The sequence below is a fragment of the Ranitomeya variabilis genome, chromosome 3 (genome assembly GCF_051348905.1).
Source record: "Ranitomeya variabilis isolate aRanVar5 chromosome 3, aRanVar5.hap1, whole genome shotgun sequence".
Taxonomy (NCBI): domain Eukaryota; kingdom Metazoa; phylum Chordata; class Amphibia; order Anura; family Dendrobatidae; genus Ranitomeya; species Ranitomeya variabilis.
In genome coordinates, this window is record NC_135234.1 from 770240006 (window position 1) to 770254656 (window position 14651).

At 57.6% G+C, this 14651-nt stretch overlaps 1 protein-coding gene across 4 annotated transcripts; it reads right to left on the bottom strand.

The window, feature by feature from the left end:
* RNF169 (ring finger protein 169) lies at positions 1–9851 on the bottom strand. 4 transcript variants are annotated; one of them, XM_077298829.1, is made up of 5 exons: positions 9780–9851; positions 2817–2897; positions 2602–2711; positions 2201–2306; positions 1–1197 (listed from the first exon to the last, which is right to left on the bottom strand). In XM_077298829.1, exons 1-5 carry the CDS (start codon positions 9792–9794, stop codon positions 124–126), a joined length of 1386 nt encoding a protein of 461 aa, XP_077154944.1. In that variant the 5' UTR covers positions 9795–9851; the 3' UTR covers positions 1–123. The 4 variants fall into 4 exon arrangements, with proteins under 4 accessions (XP_077154944.1, XP_077154943.1, XP_077154942.1 ...); XM_077298828.1 differs by having other exon boundaries at positions 2602–2714; positions 9780–9832; XM_077298827.1 differs by lacking the exon at positions 9780–9851 and adding an exon at positions 7966–8185.
* Positions 9852–14651: the final 4800 nt, after the last annotated feature.

The following is a 14651-nucleotide window of genomic DNA, read 5'->3' on the forward strand; positions in this document are numbered from 1 at the left end:
TTAGATCAGATTTGTATTTATTGGGGGAGTCCTCGATCTTCGGGGTCCCCTGTCTTCAGTACAATAGTCTCATTATAGAAAATTAAAAGAAAACTCTGAGTCAATGTAGAAAAGATGTCGGCTCTAGCTGGTGCCGGCGGCGCTCTTGGACCGCAGCGGATACTCGTCTCTGCTGCCCTTACACCGATTCACCATCCGCCGCTCCTTGTCGAACACCTGCTGCAGCTTTAACGCCAGTTTTTTGTCCTCCTCCTCTTGGCGCAACTTCTTCTCCGTCTCCCGCCAGAGACGTTCAAAGCCGCCCTGTCCCCCTGCCCGGCAGGTTACCCTGAGCCTCTTGATGGCGCCGTTCTTTTCGAGGTGTTTGGTTTTGCAGCGTCTCTTTTGGCCCCGGCGTTGGGGGTACCCGGGGCTGATGTTTTCGGCGGTGGTAAAGCTGGCACCGTTCGGTAACCCCATTGGCTGGGCGTTCTTTTTCTTGTGTGCCCGCTTTATGGGTTTGGCTACCAAGCAAGTCTTTTTGTTGGAGGTCAGTCGGGCAGCCAACCGCGTCCTTGCACCTGGGTGCGAGTTAGCGCTGCCATCTACATAGTCTTTAACGGTGACGAGTTCAGAGTGAGGTCCTTTATTTTGGGGGCATCCGCTACAGGGAAGGGGCCTGGGGCGAACGTCACTACATGTCACCAGGGTCTCCTCCCTACTGGAGGAGGGTAAAAGTTCTAGGTCCACAAGTTTAGCCTCCTTGGCAACGGTTGTCAGTCCACCCTGGTCGGCCGGGGTTGTCAGGGTCCCTTTGGAGAGAGTCCTCTTCATCTGTCGGTCCTGAAATACCTGCTCCCATTTCTTCAGGATGACGGGGCTGGCCTCGTAGGAGGTGGGCTTCTGCAAGTTCCTCCTTAAGTTCCTTGGGGTGGATTTGATAATGACGGGGCTCAGGACTCGCCCGTCCGGGAGCTTTTTGGGCGGAGTGCAGGGCGAGCAGACGATGGGCTTGAAATGATTCAGCTCCTCAGAAATGCTGTCGTTGCTCTCGGGGCTGATTGATCTCTCGGGCTTGTGCAGAGGCGTGAAAGAGTTAAAGGAGTTAATGGTCAGACGCTTCTCAGACGTCAGGACCGGCGCCGAAAAGGAGCGGCTGTTCTCAGTCGAGAGGAGGATCCCAGCGAAGACCCCAAGGCTGCCGACCGCCGGGGTAACCTGGGGAAAAGAAAGACTGTGAAAAAAGGATACATCCCCCACAACGGTGCATCCTCCACAGATCCCCCCACAACAGCGCGTCCTCCTCAGATTCCGCCACAAACGCACGGCCTCCAGATCCCCCCACAACGACGTGTCCTCCTCAGAACCCCCCCAACAGCGCGTCCTCCTGAGATCGCCCCACGACGACACATCCTGCACAGATGCCCCCACAACAGCGCGTCCTCCATAGCTCCCTCAACAACGGCGTGTCCTCCGCAGAACCCCCCACAATGGCGCATCCTCCAGATTCCCCACAAAAGCACATCCTCCTCAGATCCCCCCACGACACGTCCTCCACAGATACCCCCATAACAGCACGTCCTCCACAGATCCCTCAAGAACGACGTGTCCTCCAGATCCCACAACAGCGCGTCCTCCTCAGATCCCCCCACAACGGCGCGTCCTCCTCAGATCCCCCCACAACGGCGCGTCCTCCTCAGATCCCCCCACAACGGCGCGTCCTCCTCAGATCCCCCCACAACGGCGCGTCCTCCTCAGATCCCCCCACAACGGCGCGTCCTCCTCAGATCCCCCCACAACGGCGCGTCCTCCTCAGATCCCCCCACAACGGCGCGTCCTCCTCAGATCCCCCCACAACGGCGCGTCCTCCTCAGATCCCCCCACAACGGCGCATCCTCCTCAGATCCCCCCACAACGGCGCGTCCTCCTCAGATCCCCCCACAACGGCATGTCCTCCTCAGATCCCCCCACAACGACATGTCCTCCTAAGATCCCCCATAACAGTGCGTCATCCACAGATCCTCTAAGTTATACAATGCACTAGTCACATCAAGAGCTGCAACCAGAAATCTGCTGGAACCTGACACTGCTGAACTCACAAATCCATCCCTAGTAGATCAGCAGAGATCCACTGAGGCAGATTCCCCATGTCATCAGGAAAGCAGCAGAATTGAGATTGCAGCTCTGGATGTGAGTGGAGCAGCGGAGGGTGAGGCGTTACCTTGGCTTTCTGCGGTTGGGGGGCTCTCCTGCGGCCTGCTGCGGGGAGGCTCTCGGTCACATGGTCACTGCAGCTCTGGCTGCGCTCCAGTTTGGACTGAAGGCTCCTGGGAAATAGAGGGAAGGTAAGTGCAATGTGACAGTCAGGGGGGCACAAACTTAACTGTGCAGCACACGAGACCCCCGTTATATTGTGACAATGTTATTCTGTATTATGTGAAGTATAATTCCGATAATCCGACTGCAATCACTTATGATCCAGAATTTCACTGGACCGGAACCAGAAAACAGAGGCGGCCACATCCATCAGATGAGAAGCGTCCGCCTGATAATCCGATGTCCACGGACGCACTCTGGATTAAAGGAGCGATACACAGACACGACACTGCAGCTGTGCGTTACCATGACAGCGAGGCGGGAGCGCCGGGGTTGTTCTTGGAGACGAAAGCCGATCTGTGAAGGGTCCTCCTGGTAAACGGCTCCTCGTTCTCAGAGTCCGAGAGCGGCTGAGGCTGCTGAGAAACAAACGAATAAGATAAGTGTCCTGTGTGGGGAAATGCGGCTGTAACCATGGAAACAGAGCCGCAACGGAGCTGCATACTCAATACGGCACGTACCGCCACGTGACACGGCCTGAACGCCGCCTTGTCTTCCATTTCTCGTCCTCCATCGGCCACATCCTCCAGGGTTCCATGGCCCTGAGAACACAAGGAGGTGGTCATACTCCGCCCCAACCCTCGGGGAGAAGTGGTCGGGGAGTCTGGGGGGAGGAACGGGGAGTGCGGGGGCAGGCAGGGGAGGAAAGGAGGAACGGGGAGTGCGGGGGCAGGCAGGGGAGGAAAGGAGGAGGAACGGGGAGTGCGGGGGCAGGCAGGGGAGGAAAGGAGGAGGAACAGGGAGTGCGGGGAGGAAAGGAGGAGGAACGGGGAGTGCGGGGGCAGGCAGGGGAGGAAAGGGAAGTGCAGGGGCAGGCAGGGGAGGAAAGGAGGAACGGGGAGTGCGGGGGCAGGCAGGGGAGGAAAGGAGGAGGAACGGGGAGTGCGGGGAGGAAAGGAGGAGGAACGGGGAGTGCGGGGGCAGGCAGGGGAGGAAAGGAGGAGGAACAGGGAGTGCGGGGCGGAAAGGAGGAGGAACGGGGAGTGCGGGGGCAGGCAGGGGAGGAAAGGGAAGTGCAGGGGCAGGCAGGGGAGGAAAGGAGGAGGAACAGGGAGTGCGGGGCGGAAAGGAGGAGGAACGGGGAGTGCGGGGGCAGGCAGGGGAGGAAAGGGAAGTGCCGGGGCAGGCAGGGGAGGAAAGGAGGAACGGGGAGTGCGGGGGCAGGCAGGGGAGGAAAGGAGGAGGAACGGGGAGTGCGGGGAGGAAAGGAGGAGGAACGGGGAGTGCGGGGGCAGGCAGGGGAGGAAAGGAGGAGGAACAGGGAGTGCGGGGAGGAAAGGAGGAGGAACGGGGAGTGCGGGGGCAGGCAGGGGAGGAAAGGGAAGTGCAGGGGCAGGCAGGGGAGGAAAGGAGGAACGGGGAGTGCGGGGGCAGGCAGGGGAGGAAAGGAGGAGGAACGGGGAGTGCGGGGAGGAAAGGAGGAGGAACGGGGAGTGCGGGGGCAGGCAGGGGAGGAAAGGAGGAGGAACAGGGAGTGCGGGGCGGAAAGGAGGAGGAACGGGGAGTGCGGGGGCAGGCAGGGGAGGAAAGGGAAGTGCAGGGGCAGGCAGGGGAGGAAAGGAGGAGGAACAGGGAGTGCGGGGCGGAAAGGAGGAGGAACGGGGAGTGCGGGGGCAGGCAGGGGAGGAAAGGGAAGTGCAGGGGCAGGCAGGGGAGGAAAGGAGGAACGGGGAGTGCGGGGGCAGGCAGGGGAGGAAAGGAGGAGGAACGGGGAGTGCGGGGAGGAAAGGAGGAGGAACGGGGAGTGCGGGGGCAGGCAGGGGAGGAAAGGAGGAGGAACAGGGAGTGCGGGGCGGAAAGGAGGAGGAACGGGGAGTGCAGGGGCAGGCAGGGGAGGAAAGGAGGAGGAATGGGGAGTGCGGGGAGGAGGAACGGGGAGTGCGGGGAGGAAAGGAGGAGGAACGGGGAGTGCGGGGGCAGGCAGGGGAGAAAAGGAGGAGGAAGAACGGGGAGTGCGGGGCAGGCAGGGGAGGAAAGAAGGAGGAACGGGGAGTGCGGGGAGGAAAGGAGGAGGAACGGGGAGTGCGGGGAGGAAAGGAGGAGGAACGGGGAGTGCGGGGCAGGCCGGGAGAGAAATGGGGAGTTTGGAGGAGGAATGGAGGAACGAGGAGTCTGGGGATCGGCCGGGGAAAGGATGGCGTGTCCGGGGGAACAATGGAAGAGATATGGGGAGTCCGGGGTCAGGCCAGAGGAATGGAGGAGGAATTGGGAATCCAGGCGAAAGACACGGGAGGATCTCGGGGGTAGGTTGTAGGGAGTTGCAGTGATAGATCGTGGAGGGTCTGGGGGTCGACTTCGACTGGTCTGGGGTTTGGTGCCGGGAAACTGGGATGTTAGTTGGTAAGGGGTTCCCAAAATATAGACTGGGGGGGGGTTTGGGGGGACAGTTTGTGGGGAAGTGCAGGACATGGGAGAGGTTCTAGGGGGCAGGATGCCGGGAGCCCAGAGTAACCGGTTGTGGGGGTGTTCTGGGGATAAATCATTCAGGGCTGTGGAGTCGGAGTCCATTTTAGTAGAGCTGGTGTAGGAATAAAATGGATCGACTCCTAACCCATCTACAGGGTGGGCCATGTATACGGATAGACTTGGAGGGAGGTCTCTTAGGGACAAGGTCAGGTCGCTGGGGTCCGGTCATGGTGTCCGGGGGCAGGTCGCTGGGGTCCGGTCATGGTGTCCGGGGGCAGGTCGCTGGGGTCCGGTCATGGTGTCCGGGGGCAGGTCGCTGGGGTCCGGTCATGGTGTCCGGGGGCAGGTCGCTGGGGTCCGGTCATGGTGTCCGGGGGCAGGTCGCTGGGGTCCGGTCATGGTGTCCGGGGGCAGGTCGCTGGGGTCCGGTCATGGTGTCCGGGGGCAGGTCGCTGGGGTCCGGTCATGGTGTCCGGGGGCAGGTCGCTGGGGTCCGGTCATGGTGTCCGGGGGCAGGTCGCTGGGGTCCGGTCATGGTGTCCGGGGGCAGGTCGCTGGGGTCCGGTCATGGTGTCCGGGACAGGTCGCTGGGGTCCGGTCATGGTGTCCGGGGGCAGGTCGCTGGGGTCCAGTCATGGTGTCCGGGGTAGGTCGCTGGGGGTCCAGTCATGGTGTCTGGGGGTCTGGTCGATGGGGTCCGGGGGCAGGTCGCTGGGGGTCCGGGGGCAGGTCGCTGGGGGTCCGGTCATGGTGTCTGGGGGTCCGGTCGCTGGGGGTCCGGTCATGGTGTCTGGGGGTCCGGTCGATGGGGTCCGGGGGCAGGTCGCTGGGGGTCCGGTCATGGTGTCTGGGGGTCCGGTCGATGGGGTCCAGGGGCAGGTCGCTGGGGGCCCGGTTATGGTGTCCGGGGGCAGGTCACTGGGGGTCCGGTCATGGTGTCCGGGGGCAGGTCACTGGGGGTCCGGTCATGGTGTCCGGGGGCAGGTCACTGGGGGTCCGGTCATGGTGTCCGGGGGCAGGTCGCTGGGGGTCCGGTGATGGCGTCCGGGGGCAGGTCACTGGGGGTCCGGGGGCAGGTCGCTGGGGGTCCGGTCATGGTGTCCGGGGGCAGGTCGCTGGGGGTCCGGTCATGGTGTCCGGGGGCAGGTCGCTGGGGGTCCGGTCATGGTGTCCGGGGGCAGGTCGCTGGGGGTCCGGTCATGGTGTCCGGGGGCAGGTCGCTGGGGGTCCGGTGATAGGTCGCTGGGGGTCCGGTCATGGTGTCTGGGGGCAGGTCGCTGGGGGTCCGGTCATGGTGTCCGGGGGCAGGTCGCTGGGGGTCCGGTCATGGTGTCCGGGGGCAGGTCGCTGGGGGTCCGGTGATAGGTCGCTGGGGGTCCGGTCATGGTGTCCGGGGGCAGGTCGCTGGGGGTCCGGTCATGGTGTCCGGGGGCAGGTCGCTGGGGGTCCGGTCATGGTGTCCGGGGGCAGGTCGCTGGGGGTCCGGTCATGGTGTCCGGGGGCAGGTCGCTGGGGGTCCGGTCATGGTGTCCGGGGGCAGGTCGCTGGGGGTCCGGTCATGGTGTCCGGGGGCAGGTCGCTGGGGGTCCGGTCATGGTGTCCGGGGGCAGGTCGCTGGGGGTCCGGTCATGGTGTCCGGGGGCAGGTCGCTGGGGGTCCGGTCATGGTGTCCGGGGGCAGGTCGCTGGGGGTCCGGTGATAGGTCGCTGGGGGTCCGGTCATGGTGTCTGGGGGCAGGTCGCTGGGGGTCCGGTCATGGTGTCCGGGGGCAGGTCGCTGGGGGTCCGGTCATGGTGTCCGGGGGCAGGTCGCTGGGGGTCCGGTGATAGGTCGCTGGGGGTCCGGTCATGGTGTCCGGGGGCAGGTCGCTGGGGGTCCGGTCATGGTGTCCGGGGGCAGGTCGCTGGGGGTCCGGTCATGGTGTCCGGGGGCAGGTCGCTGGGGGTCCGGTCATGGTGTCCGGGGGCAGGTCGCTGGGGGTCCGGTCATGGTGTCCGGGGGCAGGTCGCTGGGGGTCCGGTCATGGTGTCCGGGGGCAGGTCGCTGGGGGTCCGGTCATGGTGTCCGGGGGCAGGTCGCTGGGGGTCCGGTCATGGTGTCCGGGGGCAGGTCGCTGGGGGTCCGGTCATGGTGTCCGGGGGCAGGTCGCTGGGGGTCCGGTGATAGGTCGCTGGGGGTCCGGTCATGGTGTCTGGGGGCAGGTCGCTGGGGGTCCGGTCATGGTGTCCGGGGGCAGGTCGCTGGGGGTCCGGTGATAGGTCGCTGGGGGTCCGGTCATGGTGTCCGGGGGCAGGTCGCTGGGGGTCCGGTCATGGTGTCCGGGGGCAGGTAGCTGGGGGTCCGGTCATGGTGTCCGGGGGCAGGTCGCTGGGGGTCCGGTCATGGTGTCCGGGGGCAGGTCGCTGGGGGTCCGGTCATGGTGTCCGGGGGCAGGTCGCTGGGGGTCCGGTCATGGTGTCCGGGGGCAGGTCGCTGGGGGTCCGGTCATGGTGTCCGGGGGCAGGTCGCTGGGGGTCCGGTCATGGTGTCCGGGGGCAGGTCGCTGGGGGTCCGGTCATGGTGTCCGGGGGCAGGTCGCTGGGGGTCCGGTGATAGGTCGCTGGGGGTCCGGTCATGGTGTCCGGGGGCAGGTCGCTGGGGGTCCGGTCATGGTGTCCGGGGGCAGGTAGCTGGGGGTCCGGTCATGGTGTCCGGGGGCAGGTCGCTGGGGGTCCGGTCATGGTGTCCGGGGGCAGGTCGCTGGGGGTCCGGTCATGGTGTCCGGGGGCAGGTCGCTGGGGGTCCGGTCATGGTGTCCGGGGGCAGGTCGCTGGGGGTCCGGTCATGGTGTCCGGGGGCAGGTCGCTGGGGGTCCGGGGGCAGGTCGCTGGGGGTCCGGTCATGGTGTCCGGGGGCAGGTCGCTGAGGGTCCGGTGATAGGTCTCAGGCTCCGGTCCCACAGTCCCAGCACATGCCGCAGGGCCGGTCACTGTAGGGTGCGGGACGTCTCTGTCGCCTCCATGGGGCGCTCTCCTCGCACATTGCCGGTACTCGGGGCCGCCTTGTATTTCGGCCGTTACGTCACGTCCAGGACTCTCGTGGCGTCACACGTGTCTCGTTACGTCATGGTGTCTTGGGGGCGGGACCGGCCGTCACGTCAGCGGCAGAGCGGCGGCACCGTTACCGTCCGGGAGGTCGCGGTGATCGGCGGACGTGATCCGGTACCTGGGCTATTGCACTCCGGGACATGCCGAGCGGTAATCACATCTCCAGCCACCGAGCGATTACCGGATATCCGCCCACATCGCGCCTGACGTCACTCACCGCCGGACATCCGCTCGGCCACACCTGACGTCATTATTACTGTTATTTTTTTCGGATTTTGACCGTGAGTGACGTCACCTAGTCACCACACAGCGCCCTCATCACGTGGGCGGGCGTGTACGAGGCCGTGGCGCAGGCTGACTACGGAACGCCGAATCGGACATCTTAAACCCCACCCCCTATCATCGGAATGGCTGACAGTGGTCACGTGATTCCAGCCGAGAGCGTACTGCATGCCGGGACATGTAGTTCTATTGTTTCTAACCAAGTTTAGACATAATTGGCCTGAACAATTAGCGATATTTCGTGGTGTATAATATTTCGCTGTGCTACCGCATGTAACGGGGGACGGATATAGCATGTGTGTACGGACGTACCTGTACAGCCAATCAGCGCTCAGCATTCATTTTCCATCCTGCCCCGGAAGATTTATGAAAAATTGTGTTTCAGCAACCAACCACAGTGCCGCTTTCATTGCACCAGAGCAGTTTGGAAAATGGAAGCTGATCCCTGGTTGGCTGCTCTGGTAAAATGAAAGCTGATCCCTGGTTGGCTGCTGTGGTAAAATGAAAGCTGATCCCTGGTTGGCTGCTGTGGTAAAATGAAAGCTGATCCCTGGTTGGCTGCTGTGGTAAAATGAAAGCTGATCCCTGGTTGGCTGCTGTGGTAAAATGAAAGCTGAGCTCTGGTTGCTAAGGGTAACTGCCAGTTTTGGTGGACTCTCATTTCTGTGGAGCTCTGGCCGCAGGGTTGGAGTAATGGCAGTAAATATTCAGATATTAATTACGTGAAACTTTTTTTTTTCGCTGCCATTTTTGTAAAATCTGCTGCGGTTCTGTAAACATACAAACATTTTGGCTAAAATTGTGACTGGAATGCTCCCAGTTCCCGCTTACGTCACCTTTAAGTCAACGAAGAGACTAAGAAAAGTCCTGTAACTGCAGCAATAATCGGGGAGAAATCCTTCACTTTCTGGCACAATTACAGGGATGGCGATAATATAAACCCGTTGTGTTTGGTGTCGCCGTCATCGCCCCGACCCGCGACCTCACCACAGAATGAACCATAACGAGGCCCAAAAACCAGGAGAAATGGTGACTTTCCCCCCGATTTTCAGTCCATGGTAAAGTGAACGGCGTCCTGCAGAACAGCAGACCTCATAGCGGAGAGATCCACGAGTGCTGGCCCATGGAGGGAAGGTGAGATAAAAGGAAACGAGTCCATGAGGGGTTAATGGGATGGTGGCGGTGTGTGCGGAGCGCCCCCCGCCTGCTGCACCCCGTGTATCCCCTGTATGACCGCTATAAGAGCGCGGCGTCTCCGCTGTCAGTGCTGTCAGTGCCCACGCTGCGTTTTTTAAGCGTTTCCGCTGTTTTTCCGCTGTGGAAACTCTTAAAAAACTCTTAACAAAACGCTTCCCATTAATTTGAATTGCATCCCGCCATTGCTGTGCCCGTGCTGCGTATATTTCCGCAGCGGAATCGCACGGTCATTAATTTTGTGGAATCGCGCCGAATCCTCCGCCATAGATATTGTATTGGAAAAAACACATGAAAAACGCGTCAAAATCCGCATGCGTTTTCCTTGGTAAGGGAGTGACGGTTTTGATGCAGAAAAATCTGCTTCTATTCTGCAACGTGGGCACATAGCGTCACTTGTACATCGCCCGGCCACAATGATAACAGATGAGAGGTAACATGATGTAATGGACATACCTGCAGCGGAGCCATGGTCGGTGTCCGCACTGAGGTCCGGCCGGGTACTGAGCTGTCAGACTAGTCCTGGTCCTGTACATACAGCCGGTACATGCCTGCACATGTCTGCAAGATGGAAACTCCCTGCAATCACTGTCAGCACCGACACCCCGAGCTGCAACTGATGGCATACTCTGCACTGTATCTAATCTATCCTGTGTGATACTGACTGCTGAGCCGTGTATCTAATCCTATCCTGTGTGATACTGACTGCTGAGCCGTGTATCTAATCTATCCTGTGTGATACTGACTGCTGAGCCGTGTATCTAATCCTATCCTGTGTGATACTGACTGCTGAGCCGTGTATCTAATCCTCTCCTGTGTGATACTGTCTGCTGAGCCGTGTATCTAATCCTCTCCTGTGTGATACTGTCTGCTGAGCCGTGTATCTAATCCTCTCCTGTGTGATACTGTCTGCTGAGCTGTGTATCTAATCCTCTCCTGTGTGATACTGACTGCTGAGCCGTGTATCTAATCCTCTCCTGTGTGATACTGACTGCTGAGCCGTGTATCTAATCCTCTCCTGTGTGATACTGTCTGCTGAGCTGTGTATCTAATCCTCTCCTGTGTGATACTGACTGCTGAGCCGTGTATCTAATCCTATCCTGTGTGATACTGACTGCTGAGCTATGTATCTAATCCTCTCCTGTGTGATACTGTCTGCTGAGCTGTGTATCTAATCCTCTCCTGTGTGATACTGACTGCTGAGCCGTGTATCTAATCCTCTCCTGTGTGATACTGTCTGCTGAGCTGTGTATCTAATCCTCTCCTGTGTGATACTGACTGCTGAGCTGTGTATCTAATCCTCTCCTGTGTGATACTGTCTGCTGAGCCGTGTATCTAATCCTATCCTGTGTGATACTGTCTGCTGAGCTGTGTATCTAATCCTATCCTGTGTGATACTGACTGCTCAGCTGTGTATCTAATCCTCTCCTGTGTCATACTGTCTGCTGAGCTGTGTATCTAATCCTCTCCTGTGTGATACTGTCTGCTGAGCTGTGTATCTAATCCTCTCCTGTGTGATACTGACTGCTGAGCTGTGTATCTAATCCTATCCTGTGTGATACTGACTGCTGAGCTGTGTATCTAATCCTATCCTGTGTGATACTGCCTGCTGAGCTGTGTATCTAATCCTATCCTGTGTGCTCCTGTCTGCTGAGCCATGTATCTAATCCTATCCTGTGTGATACTTTCTGCTGAGCAGTGTATCTAATCCTATCCTGTGTGATACTGCCTGCTGAGCTGTGTATCTAATCCTATCCTGTGTGCTCCTGTCTGCTGAGCTGTGTATCTAATCCTCTCCTGTGTGATACTGACTGCTGAGCCGTGTATCTAATCCTCTCCTGTGTGATACTGTCTGCTGAGCTGTGTATCTAATCCTCTCCTGTGTGATACTGACTGCTGAGCTGTGTATCTAATCCTCTCCTGTGTGATACTGACTGCTGAGCTGTGTATCTAATCCTCTCCTGTGTCATACTGTCTGCTGAGCTGTGTATCTAATCCTCTCCTGTGTGATACTGTCTGCTGAGCCGTGTATCTAATCCTATCCTGTGTGATACTGACTGCTGAGCTGTGTATCTAATCCTATCCTGTGTGATACTGACTGCTGAGCTGTATCTAATCCTCTCCTGTGTGATACTGACTGCTGAGCTGTGTATCTAATCCTATCCTGTGTGCTCCTGTCTGCTGAGCTGTGTATCTAATCCTCTCCTGTGTGATACTGACTGCTGAGCCGTGTATCTAATCCTCTCCTGTGTGATACTGACTGCTGAGCTGTGTATCTAATACTATGTGATACTGACTGCTGAGCCGTGTATCTGATCCTGTAAGATGTATCACCCCGCACACAGTACAAGTCCAGACACTGGTGAGGAGGGAATGTGCTTGTATTTGTCGTTATCACGCTCGGGGTCTCACTCCAAATTACTGGGGAGAATGCAAAGATGGAGATCAGAGAGAGGAGACAGAGGAGACGGCCTCTTACTAGTGATGAGCTGGGATAAGGTCTCTGATCGCTGACACTTCCATCTTTGCATCTCCCCAGTATTTTGGAGTGAATTTCTCTTCGGCCGGTTTCACACGTCAGTGCCTCTGGTACGTGTAGTGACAGCTTTCTCATGCAGCGGAGACACTGACACATGTAGACCGTTCAAATGAATGGGTCTATGCAGATGTCAGCGTGTTTTCACGGACCGTGTGTCCATGTGCAAAACACGCAGACATGTCCGTAATTACCCAGACAATATGGCCCGCCAAACATCCCGCACACGGAGAACAGTGTACATCGTCCTCAGTGCGCACAGACGGACGCCGGAGAAGCAGCGCTACTGTGAACAGCTGTTCCCCTACGTGTGGTGCTGAGCCTGGCTTTCATTCATTGTCCCCTGCTCTGCCTGCGAGCAGCGAGAGCAGGGGAGAATGAATGAAAAACCCGACGTGGGGTCCCCCCTATATTTTACAACCAACCCAGAAAAACTCACAGGTACGAGCTGCTATTCTCAGGCTGGTAAGGGGCCATGGATATGGGCCCCCCAGCCTAAAAAGCAGCCCGTAGCTGCGCAGAAAAGGCGCATCTATTAGATGCGCCAGTTCTGGAGCTTTGCCTGGTTCTTCCCACTGCCCTGTAGTGGTGGCAAGTGGGGTAATGAGGGGTTAATGTCACCTTCCTATTGTAAGTAAAGGAGAGTTGTCAATAAGACACCTATCCACTACTAATCCTACAGGTGCTAAAGGGTTAATCAAACACCACACAGTTATTAGAAAAAAGCCTTTTAATGAAATAAAACAATATACACATTTTTTTCCATCTTTATTAGTCTGCCATTCCAAGCGAAGCCCTCGATCTCCTGGAAAAAATGACAAAAAAATAAACCAACAATATCCCATACCTGTCCACGTCGGGTTTTTCATTCATTCTCCCCTGGTCTCGCCGCTCGCAGGCAGAGCAGGGGACAATGAATGAAAGCCAGGCTCAGCACCACACACGGGGGAACAGCGGCTTACAGTAGCGCTGCTTCCCCGGCGGCCGTCCGTGTGGTCCTGATGTGGCACATGGATGTATCACACGGATGTATCACACGGATCTCTCCGGTACCATGTTTACCGGTACCGGAAATATGAGGATATGTGAAACCGGCCTAAGTGACTTTTTGATTTTCAACTTTTTTCAAGTTTAGTTTCTGCTCTTCACCTCATTGCGGCTCTTCCAGTTTTATAAACATAAATCACAACTTTTTTTAGAAGTTGCAAAATATGGCGCAGCTTTGCTCCAAGCCCCTACCCCCTGAGTGATCCTATGTATACTGGGGGGAAAGTTGCATTTTTAATACATTTTGCAAAACAGGCAACTTTTTGCTCTAAGTCAGGGGTGGGGAATCTTCTTTCTGCCAAGGGTCATTTGTATATTTATAGCATCCTTGGGGGGCCGTACAAACTCCGCCTACAACGTGCATCCTGGCTCTGGCGCTGGTGTCAGGACGTAATCTTTCATTGCATGCCCTTCAGTGATCAGCAGTGAACACTGTGTGTGCGCTAACAGAGCAAGAAGAAACTAATGAGCTGGTTGTAATTAAAATACAGCTTCCTGTCCAAGAATGCGGTCCCTGAGAATCTGCTCGGGGGCCTGATAAAAGGTCATTGAGGGCCGTAAATGGCCCTGGGGCCTGAGGTTCCCCACCCCTGCTCTAAAGAGTCGCAAAAAATGGTGAAAGTCAGAAAGAAAAATACAATTTTGGGGGTTTGTGCAAAATTCATGAATCTCGTGCGCCATTTAAAAAAAAAAAAATCATCACAAATTAGAAAAGTGACATAAAAAACTCCACAAATGATGAATCTGACCTTTCATATCTATCTACAAACAGAATTCCACAAAAGTTGGGCCTCTGTAAAATGTATAGAAAACAAGAAATGATTGGAAATCTCATATCGCCATTTTTTATCACACAGAACAAAGAACAGATCAGAAGTTGAACGTTGGACATTTTTACATTTTATTTAAAAAAATTAAGAAATTTAGAAATTAATCGCAGCGACAAATGTCATTTGCTCTCGGACCATGTCCCCTCATTGTGCCTGGGCCTTGTCCCCCTATTGTGCCCAAGCCATGTCCCTCCGTTGTGCCCAGGCAGTGTCCCTCCTATGAGCATTGGCTGTGTCACCCATTGTGTCTGTTCCGTGCCCACCCACTGTACCCGGGCCATGCCCACCCATTGTGTCCGTGCCATGCCCGCCCATTGTGTCCGTGCCATGCCCACCCATTGTACCCAGGCCATGCCCACCCATTGTGTCCGTGCCATGCCCACCCATTGTGTCTGTGCCATGCCCACCCATTGTACCCAGGCCGTGTCCACCCATTGTACCCGGGCCATGCCCACCCATTCTACCCAGACCGTGTCCACCCATTGTACTCGGGCCATGCCCACCCATTGTACCCAGGCCGTGCCCACCCATTGTACCCGGACTGTGTCCACCCATTGTGCCTGGGCCATGTCCATCATTGTGCCCGGACCGTGTCCACCCATTGTACCCGGGCCATGCCCACCCATTGTGTCCGTGCCATGCCCACCCATTGTACCCGGGCCATGCTCACCCATTGTACTTGGGCCATGCCCACCCATTGTACCCAGATCGTGTCCACCCATTGTACCCAGACTGTGTCCACCCATTGTGCCTGGGCCATGTCCATCATTGTGCCCAGGCCATCTCCACCCATTGTGCAGCATCTCCTCTTCTTCTTACATCAGTCTGTAAAGTTCAAAGAAGGGAGGACACATTTTCTGGAGTTTTGGGAGAGGAACATTGTCCCATTCTCGTCTGATGTTGGATTCTCATTGC